This window comes from Dipodomys merriami, unplaced genomic scaffold (assembly GCF_024711535.1).
Source record: "Dipodomys merriami isolate MVZ:Mamm:240054 unplaced genomic scaffold, mDipMer1.0.p SCAF_4, whole genome shotgun sequence".
In the NCBI taxonomy this organism is placed as follows: domain Eukaryota; kingdom Metazoa; phylum Chordata; class Mammalia; order Rodentia; family Heteromyidae; genus Dipodomys; species Dipodomys merriami.
Window position 1 is genome coordinate 16044352 of NW_027205603.1, and position 24198 is coordinate 16068549.

Here is a 24198-nt window from a genome sequence, read left to right on the forward strand (position 1 = left end):
CTACTGTTATGGGACTTTTAGAGACTTACAGAAAACAATGTGTAACCAGAACTTGTATATCTAAGTTTGTTTCATTAGGTAAATAATATAGCTCGTGGAAGCCGTGGTGGTTAAATCTTTTACTGCTGACTTCATAGTTATATAGTTAGGTAACTTCTGAGAGAAATGACTCAAAATGAAACTTCTGTGTTGCTTGGTATCTTGTGCTGAAATGAGTGGACCAAATGAACATGATCACCAAGGCTTTTCAAAATGGCACAGGAAGGAAAGAAAGGGTCTGATAATGTTAGGATGCTTAACCCACGACCGGACTTTTTTCCCAGACTGGAACTCACACTACCAAGGATGGCAGTCATTTAAAAGTGTGACTTGTTGCTGGACACCCATGACTCGTGCCTGTAATCCTAGCTACTCAGGGGGCTGAGATCTGATGAATGCAGTTCAAGGCCAGCTCAGGCAGGAAAGCTTAATGAGATTCTTATCTAAAATTAACCTTAAAAACCTTGGAAGTAGAGCTGTGGCTCAAGGCTACCTTTGAGCAGAAAAAGCCCAGGGACAGCATCCAGGCCCTTAATTCAAGCCCCACAACCAGCACACACACACTCACACACACACACACACACATAAATGTGTTTGCCTCAAGTAAGAATTTCTGTTTTCCTCCTTTGTAGGAATAGACCTCATTGCAGCATTTTATGGTTGCCTGTACGCAGGCTGTGTGCCAATAACCGTCCGGCCTCCACACCCCCAGAACATCGCCACGACGCTGCCTACAGTCAAGATGATTGTGGAGGTACTACACCTGGAGGGCTATGGGCGCGGGCGCCTCCCCGCTCCTCTTCGGGTCGCGCTTCAGGTCATAGACCTGAAGCCCCCAAGGGTGGTTGCTGTCTGCTGAGTTTGTGAACATAGAGTGGAAATGATGGAAGAGGAAATGGTCTCTACCTCCAGGGAGCCTAGGGAGCTGCTTCTCATCGAGCTCCCGAAACCAGATTTCAGTGAGGCCTGGAAGGGGGGTGGTCAGCAGGGGCTGCTGTGCACTGACACTGAAGGTCTTCTAGAGGAGGCAGCTCTCTGGAGAGGTCAGCCTTGCCATCACGAAGCACTTCCCTCTATACCTAACCAAGAAAACCAAAGGAAAATGGAGGATGGGTTTTTCCCCTATTAGAAGAGGAGCCATGAGAAGCAAAATTAGTTTGAACAGAGAATGGCAGTGTCCTGTCACCCAGTGGAGACCCTTTGAAGTCATATTGGAGTACTTCTGTGGTGGATGATCAGGACAGAAAATATGTATGCATCTCAACATATATGTGGCACGTGTGTGTATGTGAGATGTGTGTGTATGCCAGTGCTGGGCTTGAACTCAGGCCAAGGCTCTGTCCCTTCATTTTTTCACTCAAGGCTGTCACTCCGTCACTTGAGCCATAGCTCCACTTCCCGTTCTTTACTGGTTATAGTTGGAGATAATGCTTGGGCTGTCTTTGAACCAGGATCCTCAGATGTCAGCCTCCTAAGTAGCTAGGATGACAGATGTGAGCCTGGTGGCCAGCTGTGCAACACGTATGATGGGGTTTTGATGCTCTTTTCGGGATGTGCTCATGAGACCTGGCGCATCTCCACCCTAGGCCATGCGGGAACAGGGTCTTCAGTGGCTGCGCTGTACCTGTGGCATCCATGATCAGATCCCGCCATCCGGCACCTTTGCTCCTCACCAGAAGCTGTGCCCTTGGGAATCTGATCCTCCTGTTAACCTGTGTGGTTTCAGTGTAGGCGCTGCGCATGAGGCACACGTGTGAAAAACAGCAGAGATTTGTCTTTCCAGGTTCGCAGTCTGTCCTTCATTCCATCTTTATCTCTCTGGCCCCCAGGTGAGCCGCTCTGCCTGTCTGATGACCACACAACTAATCTGTAAACTGCTACGGTCCAGGGAGGCGGCGGCAGCTGTAGATGTTAGGACGTGGCCACTCATCCTGGACACAGGTCAGCTCTTGAGCATGCTGGATACGTGCACTTGCTTGTGTGGCCCTTGATTATTAGGGAAGCTAGACTAATAGATTCTTTTCTTCACCAGATGATTTGCCAAAGAAGCGGCCGGCTCAGATCTACAAACCTTCCAACCCAGACACACTGGCCTACCTTGACTTTAGTGTGTCCACAACTGGGATGCTAGCTGGCGTAAAGGTGAGCAGTGTGTCTGTGCAACACAAACACTAGTGAAGTCCAACCGACAGGCCATGCATTGACTGTCAGCTCGTGTCCTCACACTGTGGTGACACATGCAAAGAAGTATGCTTTCTAAGCAAGCTGTGTGTGACATGTGTGTGACATGGCTCTAATGTCAGTAGTTCATGAGGCTAAGTCATTTCTTTACATTGCCACAGTCTTCCTCATCCGTAATAGAATTGTGCATATATTTTCCTTTCTTACTGGCTCTCAAATTCTGTTTTCTAAATCTCTGCACATGGAAGTTTCATTGCAGCTTGCTGCTCAGTATGTGTAGCTGCAATGATCCTTTTCCATATTGAAGAGCAGAAATACTAAGGCAGCGTTAGGCTCTTCACAGCTCAGGTGATGTCCAGGTACTGTGTTACCCTAAACCAGTAGCTTCTCTGCCTCCAAGCCTTGTCCTCAGTGTCTCTGCCTCTGAGTCAGACTGGGAAATGTGGCCTTCATGATTTCACTTGGTTCTCAGACTCTTATCTGCTGTTCAGTGGAATTTGAAATATTACATAGATTAATAAAATTATAGTATTAAATAAAATATTTTTCGAAAGCTTTTTGAAAAGAAGCATTTTCAAAACCAGATGACTTAGTTACTAGTACTGAAATTATTCTCGAGCCTCTTGCTGCATTCTTTTGATCATTTTCCCAGTGTACGGAAGTGGGAGTTGTCATGTTAAATCCTGATTCAGCAAAGATGTTTGTATACTTTATTGGGATGGGATCTGTTTATCCCTCCTGGTGATCCCACTTTATCTGAGTTATACACTGTTGAAACTCTAAACAACTGGATGGCTAGACTTTCTTTCAAACTTATAAAAGGTTTTTCTTAAACTTTTGACCATTTAACTTCTTGATTACCTGAAGTAAAATATGTTATGATGTCAGTTAATGAAAATCTGTATACTTCAAATGCTGAGAGGCACAGAATCCAGGTGGTATTATCTGGCATATGTCTGTGGAGCATGGAATCCATGGTCCCTTGGGTTGCCTAAAAATCTAGTTTACCCAGAAAAGATTTTTTTATTTAATTTCAGCTTTTATTCAGGAACATCACTTGATTACAGAGCATAAAAGTTTTGCTCTTCAATGGCTTTGCAATGTCCAATTTCGTATAAAACATGATTGTGCATTTATCTGTTTAAATTGCATCATTTTATCTACTTAAAATATGACCTTAGCTGGGTTCTGGTGGCTTATGCCTAGAATTCTAGCTACTCAGGAGGCTGAGATCTGAGGATTGTGGTTCAGAGCCACCCCAAGCAGAAAAGTCTATGAGATTCTTATATCCAGAAAAAGCTAGAAGTGGCACTGTGGCTCGAGTGGTAGAGCACTAGCCTTGAGCACAAAGAGGCTCAAGGACAGTGCCCAGGTCAAGTTGAAGCCCCATGATCACCAAAATAATAATAGTAATAGTAATAATAATAAAATATGACTTTGCACTTTAGAGGCTCCGGAAAGATCCCCAATATACATTTACTTGAGACTGATAAAGGTTATCACATCTAGGGTTAGCTTTGGGCTAACCACCTTAAGGTGGTCATTTCCCCTTTCAGCAAATACTGTGGCTCCAAAAGCCAGCTAGAAGGAGCTGTGTCTCACGTCCTGGAGGATTGTGCCGATTACCCTGTAATGAATTTAGTGAGGGCGTTCTGGGCTTGCCCAGCTTCTAACAGTGCCTTGCTGTCTCGCAGTGGAAGGATTGCCTGTTCCCAGGGTCTCTCATCTCTTGCTGGAGTGATGGATGAATTGAAAACCAGGCACTACGCTACATTTCCTTGTTATTACAGTGTTCTGCACCAGTCCTCTTACTGGGGGACTTGATGCTTCAGATAAACTTGTGACACGTTTTAACACTGTGGCACTTGGTGCTGTCTTCTGTGCTGCTTCTACGTCACCTCTTCTCTTGGTCTTGATTGTATAGAAGCCACAAGAACACTGACTCTGTTAGACACATGCAGTCCAGGAACCCCTGGGTCACCCTCCGCAGATTCCAAAGAGACTAAGTGCTGTGGAGGAGGCTGCAGCTGTGCCCGTGTGTGGCAGGCCCTGTTCGGGTACAGGGCTCAGCCATGCACGCGGACACTGCCTCATTTTCCCACAATGCCACCCTGCTTCTGCGGAAAACATGCCACCTTTCAGCACACCTAACGTTTTACCTTCTTACTAAGATTCGGCACAGTCACTTTTACCTTGCTTCTGGCACCGCTTTTTCAGAGGTCTGTTTTCACCACATCCAGGGCAGGGGCCACTCAAGCAGAGCCCACCACAATTGAACACAACCGACAGTAACACAGGACTCTGGAAAGCACAAATCGTGTAAATCCTTAAAAAGACTAAGTCAAAGCCCAACCAGTCAAGTATTGGGAAATGGGTATTTGCAAGAGGGGAGAGAAGGGACCAAGGGAAGAGGGGTAAAGAATGAAAAGGGAAGGGGGGAGAATGCAGGCAGGAATTCATTATGTATACCGCAGAATTGAGAAGCATGAGGGAAGGGGTGGGGGGAAGGGGGGGAAGATGGCGCACATCAAGATGCGTTGTGCACATGATCTGCTGGTTAAATGGCAAAAAATTCAATGCTCTACCTAAAATTAAGATATGTAAGGGACAGCTGGGTTGGAGGGGGTGAGAATGTGGAAAGGGGGGACCATGATCAGGACGCCCTGGATTCATCAACTACCTCCGTGAGTGGCAACTGCTTTGTACAGTTACTTAAAGATAATAAAATATGCAGACCAATAATGCAGGACTCACTGAATTGTACAACACACATGCAGGAATTTAAAATTGTTTTGTTTGAAACATCTTTGGATCTCTTTTATTTATTTTCAGCGTGCTTGGTCAAAACCGTGCATAGTGAAATCATGAATGAGGCAGGCTTACTTATTTGAGAGTGCGCCTTAGTTCCTATTGGTGTCTGTTCTGGGCTGGGAAGAGGGGAGAGCTTGGCCCTCACCTGAGTGCTGGCAGGTGAGATCGGCGTTCAGCTGCTGCCCCCTGACAGGGTGGCCACCATGCAGGCAGAGCATCGGGCTTGCTACAGGAAGGCCACATTCCATTTCCTTCCGTCAGCACATTCTTTCCTTCTCTGAGCCTCCCATTTCCTGAACGCTAAGGTAAGGGGTTGCCTTGTGCACAAAAATAGGGCAGTCTCCCCCTGCAGAGGTGGAGTGAACTGTGACATGCTCTTAGCCCACTGCACAGGCAGCTGCAGGGGCACAGGAGCTCCTGCCTGTCTAGCCACCGCGCAAAGCACAGTGCCCCTGTTACCTCAGCTGTTGGAGCTGCTAGGCCCTAGAAGATTGGGATAATCTGGGAAGATGGTGAGAGCCTGCAGCCATGCGCCTTTGAACCCTTGACCAAGACACCATGGTGTCCGCGATGCTGGAGGCTTCCTAGGAGCAGCAGCAATGCAACCATGGGACCTGGTGTCAGCCTCCACACACCTTTTCTACCTGTCTTACAGATGTCCCACGCAGCCACCAGTGCCTTCTGCCGTTCCATTAAGCTGCAGTGTGAGCTTTACCCCTCTAGAGAAGTGGCCATCTGTCTGGACCCCTACTGTGGGCTTGGGTTTGTCCTCTGGTGCCTCTGCAGGTAAGATTCCTCTTCTGGCAAAAATCAAGAACTCTTAACAACAACAGATGCTGGAGGGGATGTGGACAGAAAGGAACCTTACTTCATTGTTGGTGGGAATGTAAACTTGTTCAACCACTTTGGAAAGCAGTATGGAGGTTCCTCAAAAGACTTCACATAGAACTCCCCTATGACCCAGCAATCCCACTTTTGGGCATTTACCCAAATATTTACAAACAAGACCACACTAAACCTACCAGCACAACAATGTTTATTGCAGCATTATTTACCATAGCTAAGATATGGAACCAACCCAGATGCCCCTCAGTAGATGAATGGATCAAGAAAATGTGGTATATATACACAATGGAATTCTATGCCTCCATCAGAAAGAATGACATTGCCCCATTTGTTAGGAAATGGAAAAACTTGGAAAAAATTATATTAAGTGAAGTAAGCCAGGCCCAAAGAAACATAGGTCCCATGGTTTCCCTTATTTGCAATATCTAGTATATGTATGAGTCAAGTGGAAAAGGTCAGATAATGTGATGTCAGGAAAATGAACCCTTAGATATGTATTTTAATGTTTTTTTCTTTCATGCATGTGTTTCTAACGCATTTATAAGATTATCTCTTTGTTGCTTTGTATGTCCCCCCCCCACAGTATAACCCCTGCTTTCACTATATTTGATGTCAGTATATCTTGTGGAGGAGATGGGGAAAAACCAGTTGTTTAAGGATACAGGTGGACCTGTTGCAACAATGAGAAGTACAAGTTGTCACATCCAAAACGAGCTTTACAATGTCGGTGCGGGGGGTGGAGGGGGGGTAGGGGGGGGAAGGAGAAGGATTGGGATTGGGGGGGAGGGGAGAGGCTGGGAAGGGATGTGAAGGGTAAACCAAAGGAGGAGGCTGCAATGCTTGGTAAGAAATGTACGCATTATCCTGCTCATGTAATTGTAACCCCTCTGTACAGTATGTTCACAAATAAAATTAAATTAAATTTTAAAAAAATGAAAGAAATTGAAAGTGGGGATAGGGATGAAAATTAGTAACAGAGTGTGAATTTATCAAAGTACATTATATGCATGTTAAAAATGCCACAACAAGACTTCTAAAAAAAAAAAAAAAAAAAAAAAAGATTCCTCTTCTAGATCTTTCACAGTATTCCTGGAGCTAAGGAAGTGGTTTGCGTCCAGACCTAAAGTGTGTCTTAGAGGACCACTTGAGGAATATCATTATGTAATTACAAAGAAAGCAAGTACATAAAACACCGGAAAGCTTGAAAGAAAATAATGTAAAGAACCTCAGGTCTGGCTGGGTATTGGCAGCCTGTGCTTACACTCAGAAGCTGAGATTTGGGAATCCTGGTCTGAAGCCAGACCAGCCTAATCCAAGAGACTCTTATATCCAGATAACCAGCAAAAAGCCTGATGTGGACAGGTAGCTCAGTAGTAGAACACTGTATAGGAGCAGAAAAGCTAAGCAACAGTGCAAGGCCCTGAGTTTAAGCCCCAATTCTGGGATGTGCACACATATACCCCTCAGATTGAGATGAAAGAATATTAGGATAAAAGGCTACTTCAGACAAATTTTGTGTGGTAGAAAGTTACTTGTAATCATTAGTTATTTGAAAAGAATATGTTATTTTTCTGTGCAAAGGATCTTATTAGAAATAGATTTTGAAGAGTCATTGAATTTTCTTACATGCCTTTAACCAGTTGGATCCTGTTATGATAAAAGTATGCTAGTTCATCTATGAACTTTGATACAGCTTGGAAATCCTTTTAAGTTTTACATCATTATCTAGTGTATTTATTATAATGCCATCTATTAATCTTTGTAGTAATAAACTGGAACATTAAAGGTGTAGTTTTGTAAAATATTCTTAAATCCACTTTTTATACATAATTACAGTTTGGAGTCTTTCATTTTTTTCTTATTTCTCTAAATGGGCTATCATGTGACGATAAAATTAAAGAATGAGTATATTATTCTTTTCTTTAATGATCTGTTTGGATTATACTCATCAGAACTTTAAAAGATTGAACCAAGGCAGGTGTAGTGACTCATATCTGTAACCCTAGCGACCCACAAAGCGAAGGTCAGAAGGATCAAGGTTCAAGGTCAACCAGGGTCAAAGATGTTTATGAGCTCTCATCTCAAATAATAAGCCAAACCTAGTGGCACATACCTGTCATTTTAGCTGTTTGGGAGGTATAAAGAGAAGGATCAGGTTTTAGGTCAGTGTGGGGGAAAAAAATTGACTTCAATAACTCGGGGAGGAGTTGGAGGTGTGGCTGTTGGTGGAGTGCTAGCCAGTGAGCAAAAGTGGCAGGTACTGAGTTTGAGTTCCAGTCATGACCTAAAAAATAATAACTACATTTAAAAAAAAATTAGGAGCATGCCTCAAGTGGTACACCTGCCTAGCCAGTGCAAGGCCTGAGTTCAGACCCCAAGAAGGATTCAGTCACCAAGAAGGACTGTCTTAATTGTCTTAATTTTCTTCCTTTTGCTCTGGATGTCAGTTTTCTAAATTAGGGGTAGACACCCATTTCCTTCATTGGCTGCTTAACAGTTCATTCCATGGTGTCTCTCGCAAACTGTAGCACAAGGCTGCCAGAGACAATTTTTAAATAAATGAGCAACGGCTTTGTTCCAACAAAACAAAGCTTACCATGGGCAGAGTCCATGTTATGCCCGTTCCCATTCTAACTGCAGACTTTGAACCGAAAAGTGATTCCTGTGATTTTTACCAAGAAGAGGGTAGAGTTCATTAAATGTAGCTGCACTGAGAGAAACCCAAGGGCATCACAGCTGTTAGATGCTTCCAGTTAATGTTGAAAATGCTAATGAGTTGGTAAAATATTTCCCTGCTTTCCAGAATCTCTTCAGAAATGTGGCCTCACTTTTTAGAGTTGGTTGTCCTGTCTGTGTCTGACACACGATGAGGCCTGTGGGAAGTCATTTCCCACAAGCGAACGCCGCCCTAACCTGCCCACCCCTCCTGCTCACCTGCCCTGACCCCCATTTCTGCCTCTGCAGTGTGTACTCGGGGCACCAGTCCATCCTCATCCCGCCCTCTGAGCTGGAGACCAACCCCGCTCTGTGGCTCCTCGCCGTGAGTCAGTACAAAGTCCGGGACACCTTCTGCTCCTACTCCGTGATGGAGCTCTGCACCAAGGGCCTGGGTTCACAGACAGAGTCCCTCAAGGTGAGTAGCTGTGCTCCTGGCCTCAGTTTAGGTGTGTATCGGGGCACTCTGGTCCCAAAGGGGACATTGGCTGGGAGAGGCAGCACAGGACCATCCTAAATTAAAAATGCTATGATCTGTTGCCTGAGACTTACAGATCACTTTTGGGAGAAGCTGCCTTTGTTTTAGCATGAGTGAATGGTTCTGCCTGCCACAAATAATAATATGCATGAGTGTAAATACGCAAGAGTTTTAATTTTCACTAGATCAGCTTGAAAGATCTAAATTTTCCCTTGCTTGATGAGTTAAAATTTTCAAGGAACTTTTGGTGTTTACCTAGAAAGGTTTGAATTTAGCTGTTCATCTTGATGTCCCTGGAAGACCCTAATTTGAAGGCTAGCCAAAGCTATCCATGTGTCTAGAGCACCATGTTTACTGTGTACAGGCCAAGGATTCAATCCTCAGCTGCACAAAAAAGAAAGGAAGGGAAGGGAAGGGAAAAAGAAAGGCTATCATAAATTAGGTGTCCTCCTCATTCAAGTACTTGAACACTTGAGGGACTGATGGTTTCGTTAAGCTAAGGCCTCTTAAAAGCTCTACTTTCACTTAAGACACCATTTTCACTGGACCACCGCATTCAGGCCCTTCTGTCAGCAAGTCTTTCTCCAGTTCAGCTGAAATGCACAAGCTTTCACCACTGTGAATGTTTGTGTGGACTTGCTGAATTCCTTTTCCCAGGATCCTTCCCGCTTGGCTCAGCTGACTGTGTGGTACAGATGCTGAGATGTGGTTAAGGACACACTTACTGTAGAAACTGAGATGCACTTGATAAGGAGAGCTTAGCTTGACCTTTCCTGTGCCCTGCGATGTCAGTGGAGAGCTGCCAGTATGAAGTTGTCTGCACATTTCAGTTCAACATCCCTACATTTTAGCACGTGGCTTCCTCCTTTCTCTTGTACATGGGTGCTCTCAGGATTGCCCACAAATGCTGCTCCTTCCTCAGGAAGCTGGTCTTTCTCACCTTTTTCTCTTCACGACCCTTACTGCAGTGGACCCTTTCTGTGCCAAAATACCAGCATCCCGGAATCATTTGACACGCAGGCGGGCAGAGGAGGGGCAGTGTTGCATGTGTTGCCGTTGCTCTGGGTGAAGGGATCTGGTTTCACACAGGTGAGCATAACAGGCGCGTGAGGCTGCATTGGTGACCCTGTGCTTCCTTCCAGGCACGAGGACTGGACTTGTCCCGAGTAAGGACATGTGTGGTGGTGGCCGAAGAACGTCCCAGAATTGCCCTCACACAGTCTTTCTCAAAGCTGTTTAAAGACCTGGGCCTCCACCCACGGGCTGTGAGCACTTCCTTTGGCTGTAGAGTGAACCTGGCGATTTGCCTACAGGTGAGGTTCGTGAAAACCGGTCAGGGCTGAGTGACAACACTGACAGCAGTGACAGCTGTTTTAAGTAGCAGGTGTACAGGGCAAGCCTGCTCACACTGTTTTCTTTGGCTGACTCCTAGCTACATTCTTTAATTAAATGCTGTGATTGGTACATGCGTATCTCCTTTCTTTTTAAGTTATATTCCTATCCATTCTTCAAAACTAGCTTTCCTAGGCTTGTTCTGGTGTGTTTTTGTTTTTGTTTTTGTTTTTTTAATCTTTGTAGTAGGAGTGGCACTTCTGCAGACTTCTGCTGTGCAACTTTGTGAGAGATTCCACACTTTGCTCTTTCACAGACAGGATTTCAGGAGGAAGGATTCCACAATGTTCATCAGACTGAAGAATTTACTTTGTCACACTAACCTAAAATTGCAAAGCTACATTGCACTCTGGGAATGTGAGTAAGGCTAGTCTCAGAGAGTGGCCTTGCAGTGGGCAAAAAAAAAAATTTGTTTCCTACATTAGGATACTTTTGATCATCTTCACTACTTTTTTCTTTTCATGTCCTTTTGGTTTTGTTTTTGGTGCCAGTCCTGGGACATCAGCTCAGGGATTGGGCACTCTCTCTGAGCTGCCTTTGCTCAAGGCTAGCACTCTACCACTTTGAGCCAAACCACCACGTACTGTTTACTGCTGGTTAATTGGAGATGAGTCTCACAGACTTCCTGCCCAGGCTGGCTTGAAACTATAGTTCGCAGATCCCAGCCTCCTGAGTAGCTAGGATTACAGGTGTGAGTCCCTGGTGCCTGGCCAAACAGCTTTTTTATTTTTTTTTAAAACAAAATCTTATATGCATGTATTTTGTTTCAGTCTTTCTTCTCCTCAAATTAGTTCCATTTACAAAGAAATTACAAGCTAGTAAATTCGTCTCAAGACCCAGTTAAATCTGTCCTTATGATTGAAATTAGTTCCCTTTCCTAAGTCTGAAGAACTGAGCTTATCTTACCACATCAGCTCCTCTAATGCTTGGGGTCATCTGCATCTGCCCCTCACATTGTTTCAGCCATGTTCATGTATCCATTTCCTCCCCGACACAGCCAGGATGGGAGTCTCTTCCGGTCTCCTCTCTTAACTGGGCCCCCTGGTGGAAACAGGTCAGAAATTCAAGGAGAAATTGCATGACAGTTAGCTGAAGTGATGCTTACTCTTGTGTTTTCTAAATTGTTGGGGGTAAAGGGAGAGAAGCAGAGGGTATGTGCCATATTAACTTCAATAATAATATTAGCCTGTGGTAACAGGTGACAAAGTTCTCCATTTTGTTATACAGACTTAAAGCCTTATATAAATGTAAAAAATAGAATAGATATATTTATTTACTCTTTATTATCCTTCATTTATGTCTATCCATTTAAATCTAGAATATTTTAAGAAGGCTTACAGGGAAGGAAAACATCAAATAGAAGACAATTATACACTCAGAAAGTAAGCAGATTGGTTCAAGTGACATTCAAGAATGAAGTGGGGAATAGGTCTTTTCAGGAGGTGCCTGAAATGCCAGCTCCTTCACGGTGGTGTCCTCACTGCCCTGGAGATAGTTAATAAATATCCGTACTTGCTGAGAAAATGGAGCTGTAGGTTTCTAATAAGAGATAGTAACATTCTTTCATAGAAGTAATCCCGCAATATGGCTGCTAAACCCAGAGTTGACGTTGCTAGTCGGTGTGCAGACGTCCCTCGGTCCCCCTTCACAGGGAGCACAGGCTCCTTCTCCGTCTCTCTGAAACCTTTTCAGTTCCTCTGGCTGCAAGCCCTTGCCTCCCTCTGAGACCTGTAGCTGTGCATCTCTGTGTCATAGATTTGTCTCCTGTCTCTTGTACGTGGTGAGCAGCCCTGTCAACGAGCGCATTCTTACCAAGGACCTTCCTCCAGGACCAGCATGTTCTCACACAGTTATGTAGCCACCTTTGGGTGGGAGTGCATTCCATCAAGTGCTAAAACCGGATTCCTGTAATCACCAGTCTTAGGCATGTAAATATGCACATTCATTGCATAAGTTAAATGCTCACTTGATTAGGGCCCAGTGACCTGTGTAAAAAGTAAAGGGCACAAGCCATGCACCGGTAGCTCACGCCTGTAATCCTAGTTACTCAGGAGGCTGAGATCTGAGGATGGAGGTTCAAAGCCAGCCTGGACAGGAAAGTCCGTGAGATTTTGATCTCTCATGAACCACCAGAAAACCGTAAGTGGCTCTGTGGCTCAAGTGGTAGAGCACTAGCCTTGAGTGAAAAAGAGCTCAGGAACAGCACCCAGGCCCTGAGTTCAAGCCCCATGACAGAGAGAAAAATAAAATTATAGAGCACTCCTGAGCACTCACTGATTGTGTGGAATAAATGAATACCCTATGCTGTAAATGAGTTTATGGTATAAATCACCATGGGGAAAAAAAGTTCAGATCTTTATTTGTAACTCTTCCTTGCAAATGAAGATCAGGGTTTACTGTTATTCACAAATCCATACATGAAGTCCAAGAGACCTGGATGGAAGAGAAAAAACATACACACTGAAGACAAAACAAAAGCCAATGTATTCTGCCAATGTATTCTTTAACCAGTGTGTTGGCTCTTGGATACAAAAGTTAGTTATTTCTTCCTTAGTCATGAAGTATAAAATTTAGTCAATTTTATGATGAGAAAAGTAGGCCCAGAAAAATTAAGTGAACTTTCCTAATTGACAAAGCTATGAACTAAAACAGAAAGAATCTACAAGTATGAATCATTTGTTATTCTCACGAATGACACGTCCCAGAATTGAGCTGTAAAAGTGACTCAATTTCAGTTTGTAAAGCTATGATTAAAGTGGACAATTGGGAAGATCGAATTATGACTTCTGGGTTTAATTAACTTTAACATAAATTTTTTCTTAGTACTATTAAGTTGTGTCACTTGTTTATTAACCTTCATTGGAAAGACATTTCCTCCAGCCACAATTACTGTTCAAAGCTGGAATCAACAGAGAAGTAACCTTCCTTCTAGCAGAAAAAGATAAAATGAGACGTCTTCTGTTCTCCAAAAGATGTTTCTTAATTAAGGGGAAAAAATCTAAACAAGAACTTTGATTTTTATTATATAGAAAAAGAGTGACAAAGAGGAGGCTTTGCAATAAATAATGTTGTAGATTTCAATCAATTGTAACAGTTCTAATCAGCCCTAAATCTTGACACTCACCCAGTGAAAGAGAAATACAACCACTCTGGTGATGGAATTAGTCATTGATTGTTACAAAGAAACCATGTGGAAGGCTCAGATAGGCAATATAAATCTTAAACTCTAAGAACAAATAGTTACAATAAGGCTTTCATTAATTCCAGCTCTCAAATTCACTGGCTTCCCTGTACACTGCACTTAGATGAGGGAAGCAAGAATAACTATAAGATGCCGCTGGGGATTTTTGTGCACTCCAGAGAATTGATCATACTCAGCTGAAACTTTTACACCCTCTTCTACTGATATATGTTGTCTCAGATAATGAAAAAACTGATACTCGAGTTTAAGGGCCCAGTATTCCCTTATTACCTGGTGCATCAATCAGGGTTGTAATTTGTAAGCAACAAATAAAGCAGCCTGTAAAGCAGCCGGTGTCGTGAGCACGCTCTCAGGATCACGCAGGGCTCTCCTGGCCTGTTTTAGGCCTACACCATCGTGTCCTTAGGAGACAGGACCCTGTGTTTTCATGTCTTCAGCTGGCTGCTGGCCCCGAGCTCTCTCCTCCCCCACTCCCAGCTTCCCCTCCACCTGCCTGCTGTGCACACGTTTGCACTATCATGAATGAGAGAACCATTTTTTTTTCCTGCTGTGGTTTGGGGATCTCCCCCAGGCTCGCTTCCAGCATGCTTATTCCCCAGAGAAGGGGTCTGCATTCACCCTGGACTCAGGAAGTGAGAGAGTTCCCTAGTATAGAAAAAGATTTCAGATGCTTGTTGACCAAAAAGGACAACAGAAGGCTCACTGGCCCACCCCTTTGGCTGCCCTTTGGCTGTCCAGGGTCAATACACAACCCCGTTCTTACCTGTCTTCACAACCTACCCCCAAGCCACCACAGCATGGCATTCACAGACTCACTCAAACTAGGAGATCAGCCGGAGTTTCTGAGTGACTGTGATCAATTTGAAGTCGGGGTTTTCTAGCCGACTGCTGCTGTTCTTCCCATCACATCACTGGTGTTCTGTAAGCTATAGACAAAATTACAAAGTTTACTACCATGGACTGTAAAGTTAGGGACAAAGGACAGAAAAGAGGAATGCTGATCATTCATCTATCTGCGTTTTTGGATAGCAGATGTGTTAGGCTCCAGGCATGACAGCGTTAAACACATTTCCACTCTTGACTCCGCCACTGGATGAGTGTATTTTTCCACCAGTCCCCTCAGGAACAGTGGACTAACCAGAGGTGTGTGCTGCTCCCCAGTGGCTTATGCTTGTACTCCTAGCTACTCAAGCAGCTGAGACCTGGAGAATTATGGTTCAAATCCAGCCTAGGCAGAAAAGTCTTTGACTTAACCAACAAAATGCCAGGCAGGAGGCATGGCCCAAGTGGTCGAGTGTCAGTTATGCCTTGAGTTCAAGCCCCATACCAGCTTGGGGGAAAGAAAGCATTTAAGGTCCCAGGACACAATGGTGCTATGGCTTCACACATTCCTTCAGTTTGTCTAGCTCTTCCCACAATGAACAAACAGTTCCTTATTACCTCTAGGGAGAGTTTCTGGGTTTCAGTCTGTGCTTTGACCTATGAGCATCTGAGCTTGCCACACGTCTTTGAAGTTCAGCAGCTGCCACAGAAACATCTGTGCTGCTTACGGTCTGAACGCTGCCCTGCTGTGGTGTGGTTCAGCAGTCCCCAGAACTGGAGCCTCTAGTAGGCACTTTTCCTAAAGGGTGAGAGAGACAGACAAACTGACTGACTGACTGACTGACTGACTGACTGACTGACGGACTGACTGACAGGAGCTGAAGCTCAGCCATTCATGAACTCTTTTCACCACTACTTGGCTAAAGGCAGAAACAGACAATCCAGAAACAAACAGGCATTCTTTGTATCTCAATAAAATGCAGTGGAAGCAAGCAAGTCTTATCTGGCTGTTCCCTGGAAAAGCTGATTCTTTGCCAGTAAATGGCGTGGTCCAGCAAAGGATCTGGATCTCCACTGCCTTTCATCTTTCCTGAGCCAAATAATCAGAACCCCCTCTTTCCCTGAAAGTCTGTCGTCTGCCATAACTTAGTCCTAAAGCAGCCAAGATGCTTAATACCAACCACTGAAACAAAAGTTGGATTTGGGCAAAACACAAATGTATTGAAAAGGCTGGAGGTGGAGGGTTATTTGGTTGATGGGTTGTTTGGTTTTGTGCTGGCTCTAGAGCTTGAGCACATTGTACTCTTGCTCAGCTTGCTTGCTCATGATAGGTACTCAGCCTCTTCAGCCAGGCCTCCAGCCTAGCTTTTTGCTAGTTGGCTGGTGATAGAGTCTTTTGTAAATCTTTCTTCCCTGGCTGGCTTTTTTTAAGTACCATTGCTTTTGTACTTTGGAGTAGTGGTAATTCTTCACTTTGGCTTTGTTACTTAACACAATGCAGCTGTAAGAATTCTGCTGTGGTGGCTGCTGTGGTATGTGGTGTCTGCCTGCTAGTTGTCTTCATTGAGGACAGACACACAAAGAGCAATTATATATTGATTCAAGTGTCCAGCTAGGAAGATTCTTCCATGTTCTGTACGTACCTGGGAATATTTGGAAAAGATACCCAAGTTTTCCTAGGGGAAAACACATTGCATCCAGGGAGTTTGCTCTCTGGATTTTTCCCACCATGGCTTGTGTAGCAGGCGGGAACATGGAGGTATTGAGGGAGAGATGGAAGGTGATGTGTCTCTGTTTGGGGCAAACAGCTTGACGATGAAGACAGCATTCTCCCTAGGGTGCGCCTCACTCGTTAAGCCGCTGAGCTGCTGTGTGAGAGCTCAGTGTGGGTCCCTTGGACTTCACGTGAACTCTCGCCACTTTTCTTTTACCTAGTCTTATAGATGCAGAGGGCTGGGCACCCACATTTTAGGATAAAATCACCCAGACTTCCATGGTCTTAGAAAGTTGAGCTGTTTACATGAAGATGAAAGGTCAGTGAACTTAACCAATAAAACAAGTTTTACATTCCTCAGGGGGAAAAAAAGAAAGTAGATGAAAACACCATAAAACCACACTGTCTGTAATACCTCCTAGTAAAACCACCTGATTTAAACAAAAAATCTCCAGATGTGTATGTGTCCACGCTTAGTGACCTATGACTCTTTTCTGACCTATTGATCTCTTTGCTCTGTGGATAAGTTGATGTCTTTTTTTCCACCTTTAATGGTACAGTGTTTAGTTTTAATGCTTTCCATATCTGACATTGTTTTTTATCTTCTTTTACTTTGTTTCCTGCTTTCTGCATTGTCCTCTCCATCCTCCCCCCCATCCCATTTTGAATTGTTGGGTCATTCTGTTGTGTGTCTGTGTGTGTCCTCTCTGTCTGGTTGCTGTTGGTCTGCTGTTCTCTCCTCTCTACTTGTTCCCACCCCCCCGCTGCTGTAGCCCCACAGGCTGTGGACGCAGGCCGAGCAGGTAGGGGATTTTTCTGTTCATCACACCATGCCTCGTTTCCTTCCCACCGACCCACCTCCACCTGGCACCTCCAGCACTGTGGCAGGCTGGAAGTTGAGTTCAGAGATGGATGAGGGCCCTGCAGACCCTGTGTTCAGGGTCCACACCGCCCAGGGCTGGCGCAGGCGGGGCAGATGCTGTAATTCCACTGGATGTGGTCTGTGGGTTTCTGGCCAGTCCAGGCTCATTTCTGTACTCCATCCTTTCCTTCTTCTGACCTATTCTCTGGTTTGCTTTTTTCATTTTTTTTGTTTTAAATTTATTTTATTGTGAAAATACCGTATAGAGGGGTTACAATTACATGGGCAAGATAATGAGTACATTTCTTATCAAGCATCGATGCCTCCTTTGTTTCCCCTTCCCATCCCTTCCCATCTCCCTCCATCCTCACCCCCCCTTTTGTTTTAAGTTTTAATTGACCACCTATAGTTCCTTGTCTCACACCACTCAGAACATCAGATCAGTTCCTCATTCGGCCCTCATCTATAGCACAGCTTCACTGAATAATCAGCCGCAGGCTAGAAAGAATGAGCTTTCTGTCACCATATATACCGCTTCGAGCTGGTTTGCATGTGCTATTCTTTTCTCTATCTTGGTGATGAGATACCAGAGGCCAGGATTTCTGAGTAGCATGTTTTTATGGAGTTGACTTTATTGTTATCCTTATATTTAAACACACTTCGGGTTCAACATTGAGATTTCACCTGAAAACTACTAGTGTAGTCCAAATAAATTTTAAAAGGTTTTTGTTTTTGGAATCTCAATTAATTGTCAGTCCCCTCTATTTCTAATCAAGGTATTGTAGTTCCTTCCTAAGAAATATATGTGAAAGGGGCTGGGAAGGTGGCTCAGTGGTAGAATGCTTGCCTTGCATGCATGAGGCCCTGGGTTCGTTCCTTAGCACCAACATAAGCAAAAAAAGTCGGAAGTGGCACTGTGGCTCAAGAGGTAGAGCTTTAGCCTTGAGCTGAAGAGCTGATGGACAGCACCCAGGCCCAGAGTTCAGGCCCCATGATCGACAAAAAAGAAAAAGAAAAAGAAATGTAAGTGAAAGTGATCGATCTGTCAGGCAGCCTCAACCGTACTGCTCTGACATGGACAGAAAGCTCTGGAGGGAAGTCAACCCGGCCTACTTCTTAAGGGATTTGTGGCACCAAGATAAGATTTCTGGACTATTGTGTTAAATAAGGTCAGGGAGCTCAGACCAGAGTTCTGCTCAGCTGGCGTGGATAAACACGCAGCCTCCCGAAGGATGTCAGGGACAAAAATAGCAAGAAGCAGAGCACACGTAGAACACCAGGAACGAAACAGTTACTTCTCAGATCTCTCTCCTTGAGCTGCCAGTTCATGTCACCCAGCTGCCTCCTTATCTGCATCTCTAAAAATAGACCTTTCTGGAAGCATGTAGTAAATGTCTGCCCGCAAGGGTTGTCCTTGACAGTCTGCCCTTGCCAGCTGACCTTTCCCCACAATTCCAGCCTTTTATCTGGCGGAGCCTGCCGCGGGGCTGGCCTCATCTGCAGATGTGTGAGGGTTGGAATCCACTCCTGAGAGGCAGGGTCCAGGCAGCCGGCGCCGCCTTTGAGCGCTTGAGGTCTCACACCGAGGTTAGCGCGTAGCTTAGCATGGTGTGGTCTGAGCAGTGTTTAGCTTTGGCCTCTCGTCTCTCAGCTTAAGGTTTTACCACGTTCACCAGCTCAGGCAGCTTGAGTAACCACCCTGTGTCGTTGCTTTCAGGGCACATCGGGACCCGACCCCACCACCGTCTACGTTGACATGAGAGCCCTGAGGCACGACAGGTATGGCAGGCGGGCGTGATGGCCAGATTTCTCATTGTCCTCTTCTCTCGCAGCTGCCCGGCACGTGGCTCTCAGGGGAGGGGGGGGTGGTAGGGTTGGCCACGCCAACTTAGACTTCACAGAAGAAAACTGGCTTGCTCCTGAGCCCTCTGTGACTCCCCAAGTGGCTTGACCCGCCACGGTCAGCTGACACCACGGAGCTGGGGTCTTTATTTCCTTTGGCCGTTTTGGTCAGGTGCCTTTTCACACTTTGTAAAATGTCAACCTTCTGCCTACATTTCTCTACGTGAGTGGACAGTGTTGTGCAGGACTTTGTATGAAAGGTTAGAAGCCAGGTTTCCTCTCCTTCCAGACTCCTAACTGTCCGTTAGCAAGCCTTAAAATTATTTTCTTGGTGCATATTTGCACAGATGGTCAGGAGAGGCAGGGAAGCAAGCAAGATGAGATTATCTTTGGAGAAAGCTCTGCCCCAACCAAGAGAAGCGATTGAGATGCCCAGGAGGGTTTCGCTGTGTCTATGCAGACACTTAGCTGGACTGGCCATGCCACACTTGTCGGTCGTGGAGACGCCTGGTGGTGTCTGTGTGAGGCACAGACTTTGGCGTGCAGTTGTTAGCAGGTTCTCGGGAGCGTGTTGTTATGTTATGCCCCACACGCTATTTTCTTTCTTTCTTTCTTTCTTTTTTTCTTTCTTTCTTTTTTTCTTTCTTTCTTTCTTTCTTTCTTTCTTTCTTTCTTTCTTTCTTTCTTTCTTTCTTTCTTTCTTTCTTTCTTTTCTTTTCTTTTTTTTGTCATGGGGCTTGAACTCTGGGCCTGGGCGCTGTCCGTCAGCTCTTCAGCTCAAGGCTAGCGCTCTACCACTTGAGCCACAGCGCCACTTCCAGTTTTCTAGTGGTTAATTGGAGATAAGAGTCTCATGGTCTTTCCTGCCCGGGCTGGCTTTGAACCGAGATCCTCAGATCTCAGCCTCCTGAGTAGCTAGGATTACAAGCGTGAGCCACCGGCGCCTGGCCCATACGCTGTTTTCTTTCATACCTGCTCACCCACCAGCACTGCCACAGAGAGCTACCATGTGACCAGGAGCAGAAGTCCCGCCCGCCCCTGCCTGACCGGGTGGGCAGTTGGAAGGAAGCACTAGCTCCAGTGCTTCTGAGGTGCTCAGGCTTAGAAGGATCCAGAATCCTCTGGCAAAGCAGGCCAACCAGGTCCTGGGGAGCCGCTCACATCTGTAGTTTACTCCCATGGCCCAGTGGCCCTGCAGCCGGACCCAGCTCCCTCTTCTCCTCCCCCTCCTCCCCTCATCCTCTACCACCACCACCACCACCTCCATCTCTTCCTCCTCTTCTTCCTCCCCCTCTTCCTCCTCCCCCTCTTCCTCCTCCTCCTCTAACTCCTCCTTCACCATCTCCTGCTTCTCTGCCACCTCCTCCTCCACCACCTCTTCCTCCTCCTCCACAACCACCACCTCCCGCTCTTCCTCCTGCTTCTCTTCCACCACCTCCTCTTCCTCCTCTTCCTCCTCCTCTACCACCACCACCTCCTCCTCCTCCCCCTTCTCTACCTCCTCCTCCTTTTCCTCCTCTTCTCCCTTCACTACCACCACCTCCTGTTCCTCCTCCTCCTCTTATCTCCTCTCCCCCTCCTTGTCCTCTTCCACCACCAGCTCCTCCTCCTCCACCTTCTCCTCCTCCTCCTCCTTCTTCTTACCTGTTTAACTTAGAATAAATAGAAGCCGTGACCTTTTGTCCCTTCTCTGCCACTGCAGCTCCCTCCCCCAGCACTTCAGGCTGAGGTGGGCCCCTTCCCCGGGACTCGCACTCTCCCCTTCAACCTCTTTCACTTTTCCCCAGGATGTAGTCACGCTCTTCTTCCGCTCAGAGGCCTCGGCCTTCCTCTGGCTGCACAGCTTCCCTTGGCAGAATCTCCTCCTCCATCTGCCAGGCCTCCTCCTGCCTGCCTCCCATGATACAAACAACCACACCGCGCCTGTCCCACTGTCAGGTGCAGCCCACCTGACTGACATATAACACCCCCCACACACACACACAGAGGCTGACTTCTCCATGAAGCCTGCTACATCTTCCCAGGAAAGATGGTCCAGCTTTCAAACCCCCATCGGCTTGGAGCTGTTGCACCAGGCACAGCTGGGCCTTGTGCTGAGCTGCCCATGTCTGGGACCCAGGCACAGACAGGCTGAGTGCAGGCCTCACTGTGCACAGGCCTGGCTGGGTCCCTCTGCCCTGGGCCTCTGAGTCCCCCTGTTAATGATGGTGCGGCGCCCACGAGAACACAGAAAAGACTGACATGGTGGCATGGAAAGGAGACTTATCTGGAGCTGTGGGCAGCAGGGGTTGAAGGGGGGGTGGAGTGGGGAGACACGTCTTCCCCTCAGAAAACACACCTGCATTCAGAAGGCGGCAGGAGGGGACAGAGGTCCTGCAGACTTGCTCGGTGACAGTGTATATTTCCATTTGCAGAGTCCGGCTGGTAGAAAGGGGGTCTCCCCACAGCTTGCCTCTCATGGAGTCGGGAAAGGTAAGTATCCAGGGAGGAAGCTCCCATCTCCAGCAGGGTGGGGCGGGCAGTGCGTGGGATGTGAGATGCCAAGACACGTGCTCTGTCAAATCTACTCCCCACTGGGCGCCATTGGCTCATGCCTATAATCCTAGCTACTCAGGCTGAGATCTAAGATTGCAGTTCAAAGCCAGCCTGGGCAGGAAAGTATGTGAGACTCTTTATCTCCTGTAAACCACTCAGAAAACCAGAAGTGGCAGTATGGTTCAAGTGGTAGAGTGTTCACCTTGAGCTGAAGAGCTCAAGGACAGCACTCAGGCCCAGAGTTCAAGCCCCCTGACTACCACCACCATCAACAAAAAAATCTCCCCAAGAAAATTTCCTTGAGGAAATATTGTCAGAACCATTGGGCCATGAAACTTGAAATAATAATGTTTTAAGTTAGATGATTTCTTTGGGCCATGAAATTTGAAATAATAATGTTTACGTTAGATGATTTCTGATGCAAAAGCTGGGATGTAGGCATCGATGAGTTCACAAATCCACCAGACACCCTGTCCCTACATGCCTCCCATTTGCAAAGGTACCTCAGGTCTCCAATGTCTGCTTCCTACAAGCAGGAGAAAAAACAACACTGGAGACAGAGCTTGCAAGGCATAGGGAAGGTTCCCTAGCTCTTTTACAATTAAATACAAGTGGGCAGAATTTAGTCACTTGCTCACATGTAGCTAAAAGGTGGGTTGTGAACTGAGACGTGGATGGTGAACATCTGGTAGGCAAGGTGAAAATCAGGGTGTTTACTGATCCAGAAGCAGAGGCAGGGGGATTGTCAGGTGGCAGCTAGGAGTTCCTGCCGCATTTCTTATCTTTTCCACAGACCTAAAGGGCAGGCAACCTATTTCGCCCGAATGAAGGCTTGTTTCCTTAGCCGGCCCAGTGGCCAGCACCTCTCTCCACTTGACAGTTCTAGAAGCGTCTTGTGTGCTGGGACTGTAGACTCTCCCTGAACACCAGCAAGTTAGGGCGCTTCTTGCACCGGTTCTCCCACGGCAAGCACCACTGCCCCGTTCAGACTCCACCACCGCTAAAACCACACAGCGGACTTCTGTGTCCCTGAGGAGAACGCCACCATCTGGTGCAGTGCAGGCTTCACCTGGGCCAGCATCCCCATGGGCGTCCCGTGGAGAACAGTGGGTGTCATTGCACGCCCCTTCCCGTCACAGCCACACACACACACACACACACACACACACACACACACACACACACGCCAGCCTGCACTAGGAGTCAACACGGCTCTTCCTCGTACCCCCACAGAAGTGGCCTCCTACTGAGCCATTCTGCCAAGTCATTTGGGGTTTCTGCTGTCCCTCACGCCCCTGCCCACTCCTCCCTGTGATCCCCAAGGTCAGGACGGACATACATGTCACCCTGTCACCTTCCCTCATTACATTCATATCAATGGTCATGGCAGAGCTGGGCACTAGTGCCTCGTGCCTGTAATCCTAGCTACTCAGGAGGCTGAGATCGGAGGATCATGGTTCAAATCCCAGCCCCAGCAAGAAAGTCAGCGAGACACTTCTCTAGTTACACACCAAAAGCCAGAAGTGGAGCTGTGGCTGAGTGGTAAAGTGCTAGCCCTGAGCAAAAAAGCTCTCAGGGACTGTGCCTAGACCCTCAGTTCAAGGCCCAGGAAAACACACACACACACACACACACACACACACACACACACACACACACACACACACACACACACACACACACACACACACACACACACACACACACACACACACACACACACACACACACACACTCTTCATGGAAAAATGGAACATGTCTATTTTAAAAGCAAAGCATCCAGCTTGTTTAATGTGTTTCAACCTTTTTAATGTTTTTTTTTTTTTCTGACAGTTCAGGGTTTAAACCAAGGCCTCGTGCTCTCGAGGCAGCCGTTCTGCCACTCAAGCTGCACCCCAGCCCTCTGTGCTTCAGTTTATTCTTGAGGTGCTTTTGCCCAGGGCGAGCCTTGAACTGTGAGGCTCCTAGCTGTGGCCTTCTGCATAGCTGGGATTGCAGGCATGCACAGCGCACCAGGCTTCAGAATTGCCACTTTAGTGATGTTCAGCAGACCTGGGTTCTCTCCCACTTTGGGACGATTGGCCATCCGAGGGTTCAGCCTTTGGTCCCTGTGACACAGGACCAATCTCTGGCATGAGATGGCAGACACAGAGCTCACACTTTGGACTTAGTGCCACACCACTTTCTAAGTCATCTCCCAGAGGGAAATGGCATCTGGTATAAAAACAAGCTGTGTTGTGTGAGTGTGTGTGTGTGTGTATGTATGCACGCATACAAGATACCCACCTGTCTTTTTTGCCATTATCATGCATTTTCTCTTCCTCCACACAGATACTTCCTGGGGTTCGGATCATAATTGCCAATCCTGAAACAAAAGGACCACTGGGGGACTCGCACCTCGGGGAGGTGAGTCAGTGGGGGCGTGTGTGAGGGGGACCCACACCCCGGGGAGGTGAGTCAGTGGGGGTGTGGGTGAGGGGGACCCACACCCCGGGGAGGTGAGTCAGTGGGGGGCGTGGGTGAGGGGGACCCGCACCTCAGGGAGGTGAGTCGGAGGGGGGGGCGTGGGTGAGAGGGACCCGCACCCCGGGGAGGTGAGTTGGCGGGGCGTGGGTGAGGCGCATCCTCCCAGTCTAAACCTCCCACCCTTGGACCCACGTCTCCTTCTCTCTCTGACGCATGCATGGGCCTAGCCACCAGGCAGGTCACATGGCCCTGGAACTGGCCACTCTAAGCTTTTCCACGGAAGGATGGCATGA

At 46.7% G+C, this 24198-nt stretch overlaps 1 protein-coding gene across 4 annotated transcripts in view; it reads left to right on the forward strand.

Annotated features, from left to right (window-relative positions):
- Positions 1 to 24198, forward strand: part of Dip2c (disco interacting protein 2 homolog C) — a 309177-nt gene that overhangs the window by 277599 nt on the left and 7380 nt on the right. For 2 of the 4 annotated variants that reach the window (XM_069990590.1, XM_069990592.1), the window contains 10 exons: positions 672 to 793; positions 1869 to 1980; positions 2072 to 2181; positions 5687 to 5817; positions 8842 to 9010; positions 10213 to 10383; positions 16974 to 17003; positions 18780 to 18841; positions 21319 to 21376; positions 23771 to 23845. In XM_069990590.1, the coding sequence (XP_069846691.1) occupies positions 672 to 793; positions 1869 to 1980; positions 2072 to 2181; positions 5687 to 5817; positions 8842 to 9010; positions 10213 to 10383; positions 16974 to 17003; positions 18780 to 18841; positions 21319 to 21376; positions 23771 to 23845 (1040 nt within the window). The remainder of the gene's footprint in view (positions 1 to 671; positions 794 to 1868; positions 1981 to 2071; positions 2182 to 5686; positions 5818 to 8841; positions 9011 to 10212; positions 10384 to 16973; positions 17004 to 18779; positions 18842 to 21318; positions 21377 to 23770; positions 23846 to 24198) is intronic. The other 2 variants (XM_069990591.1, XM_069990593.1) reach the window with 1 other exon arrangement.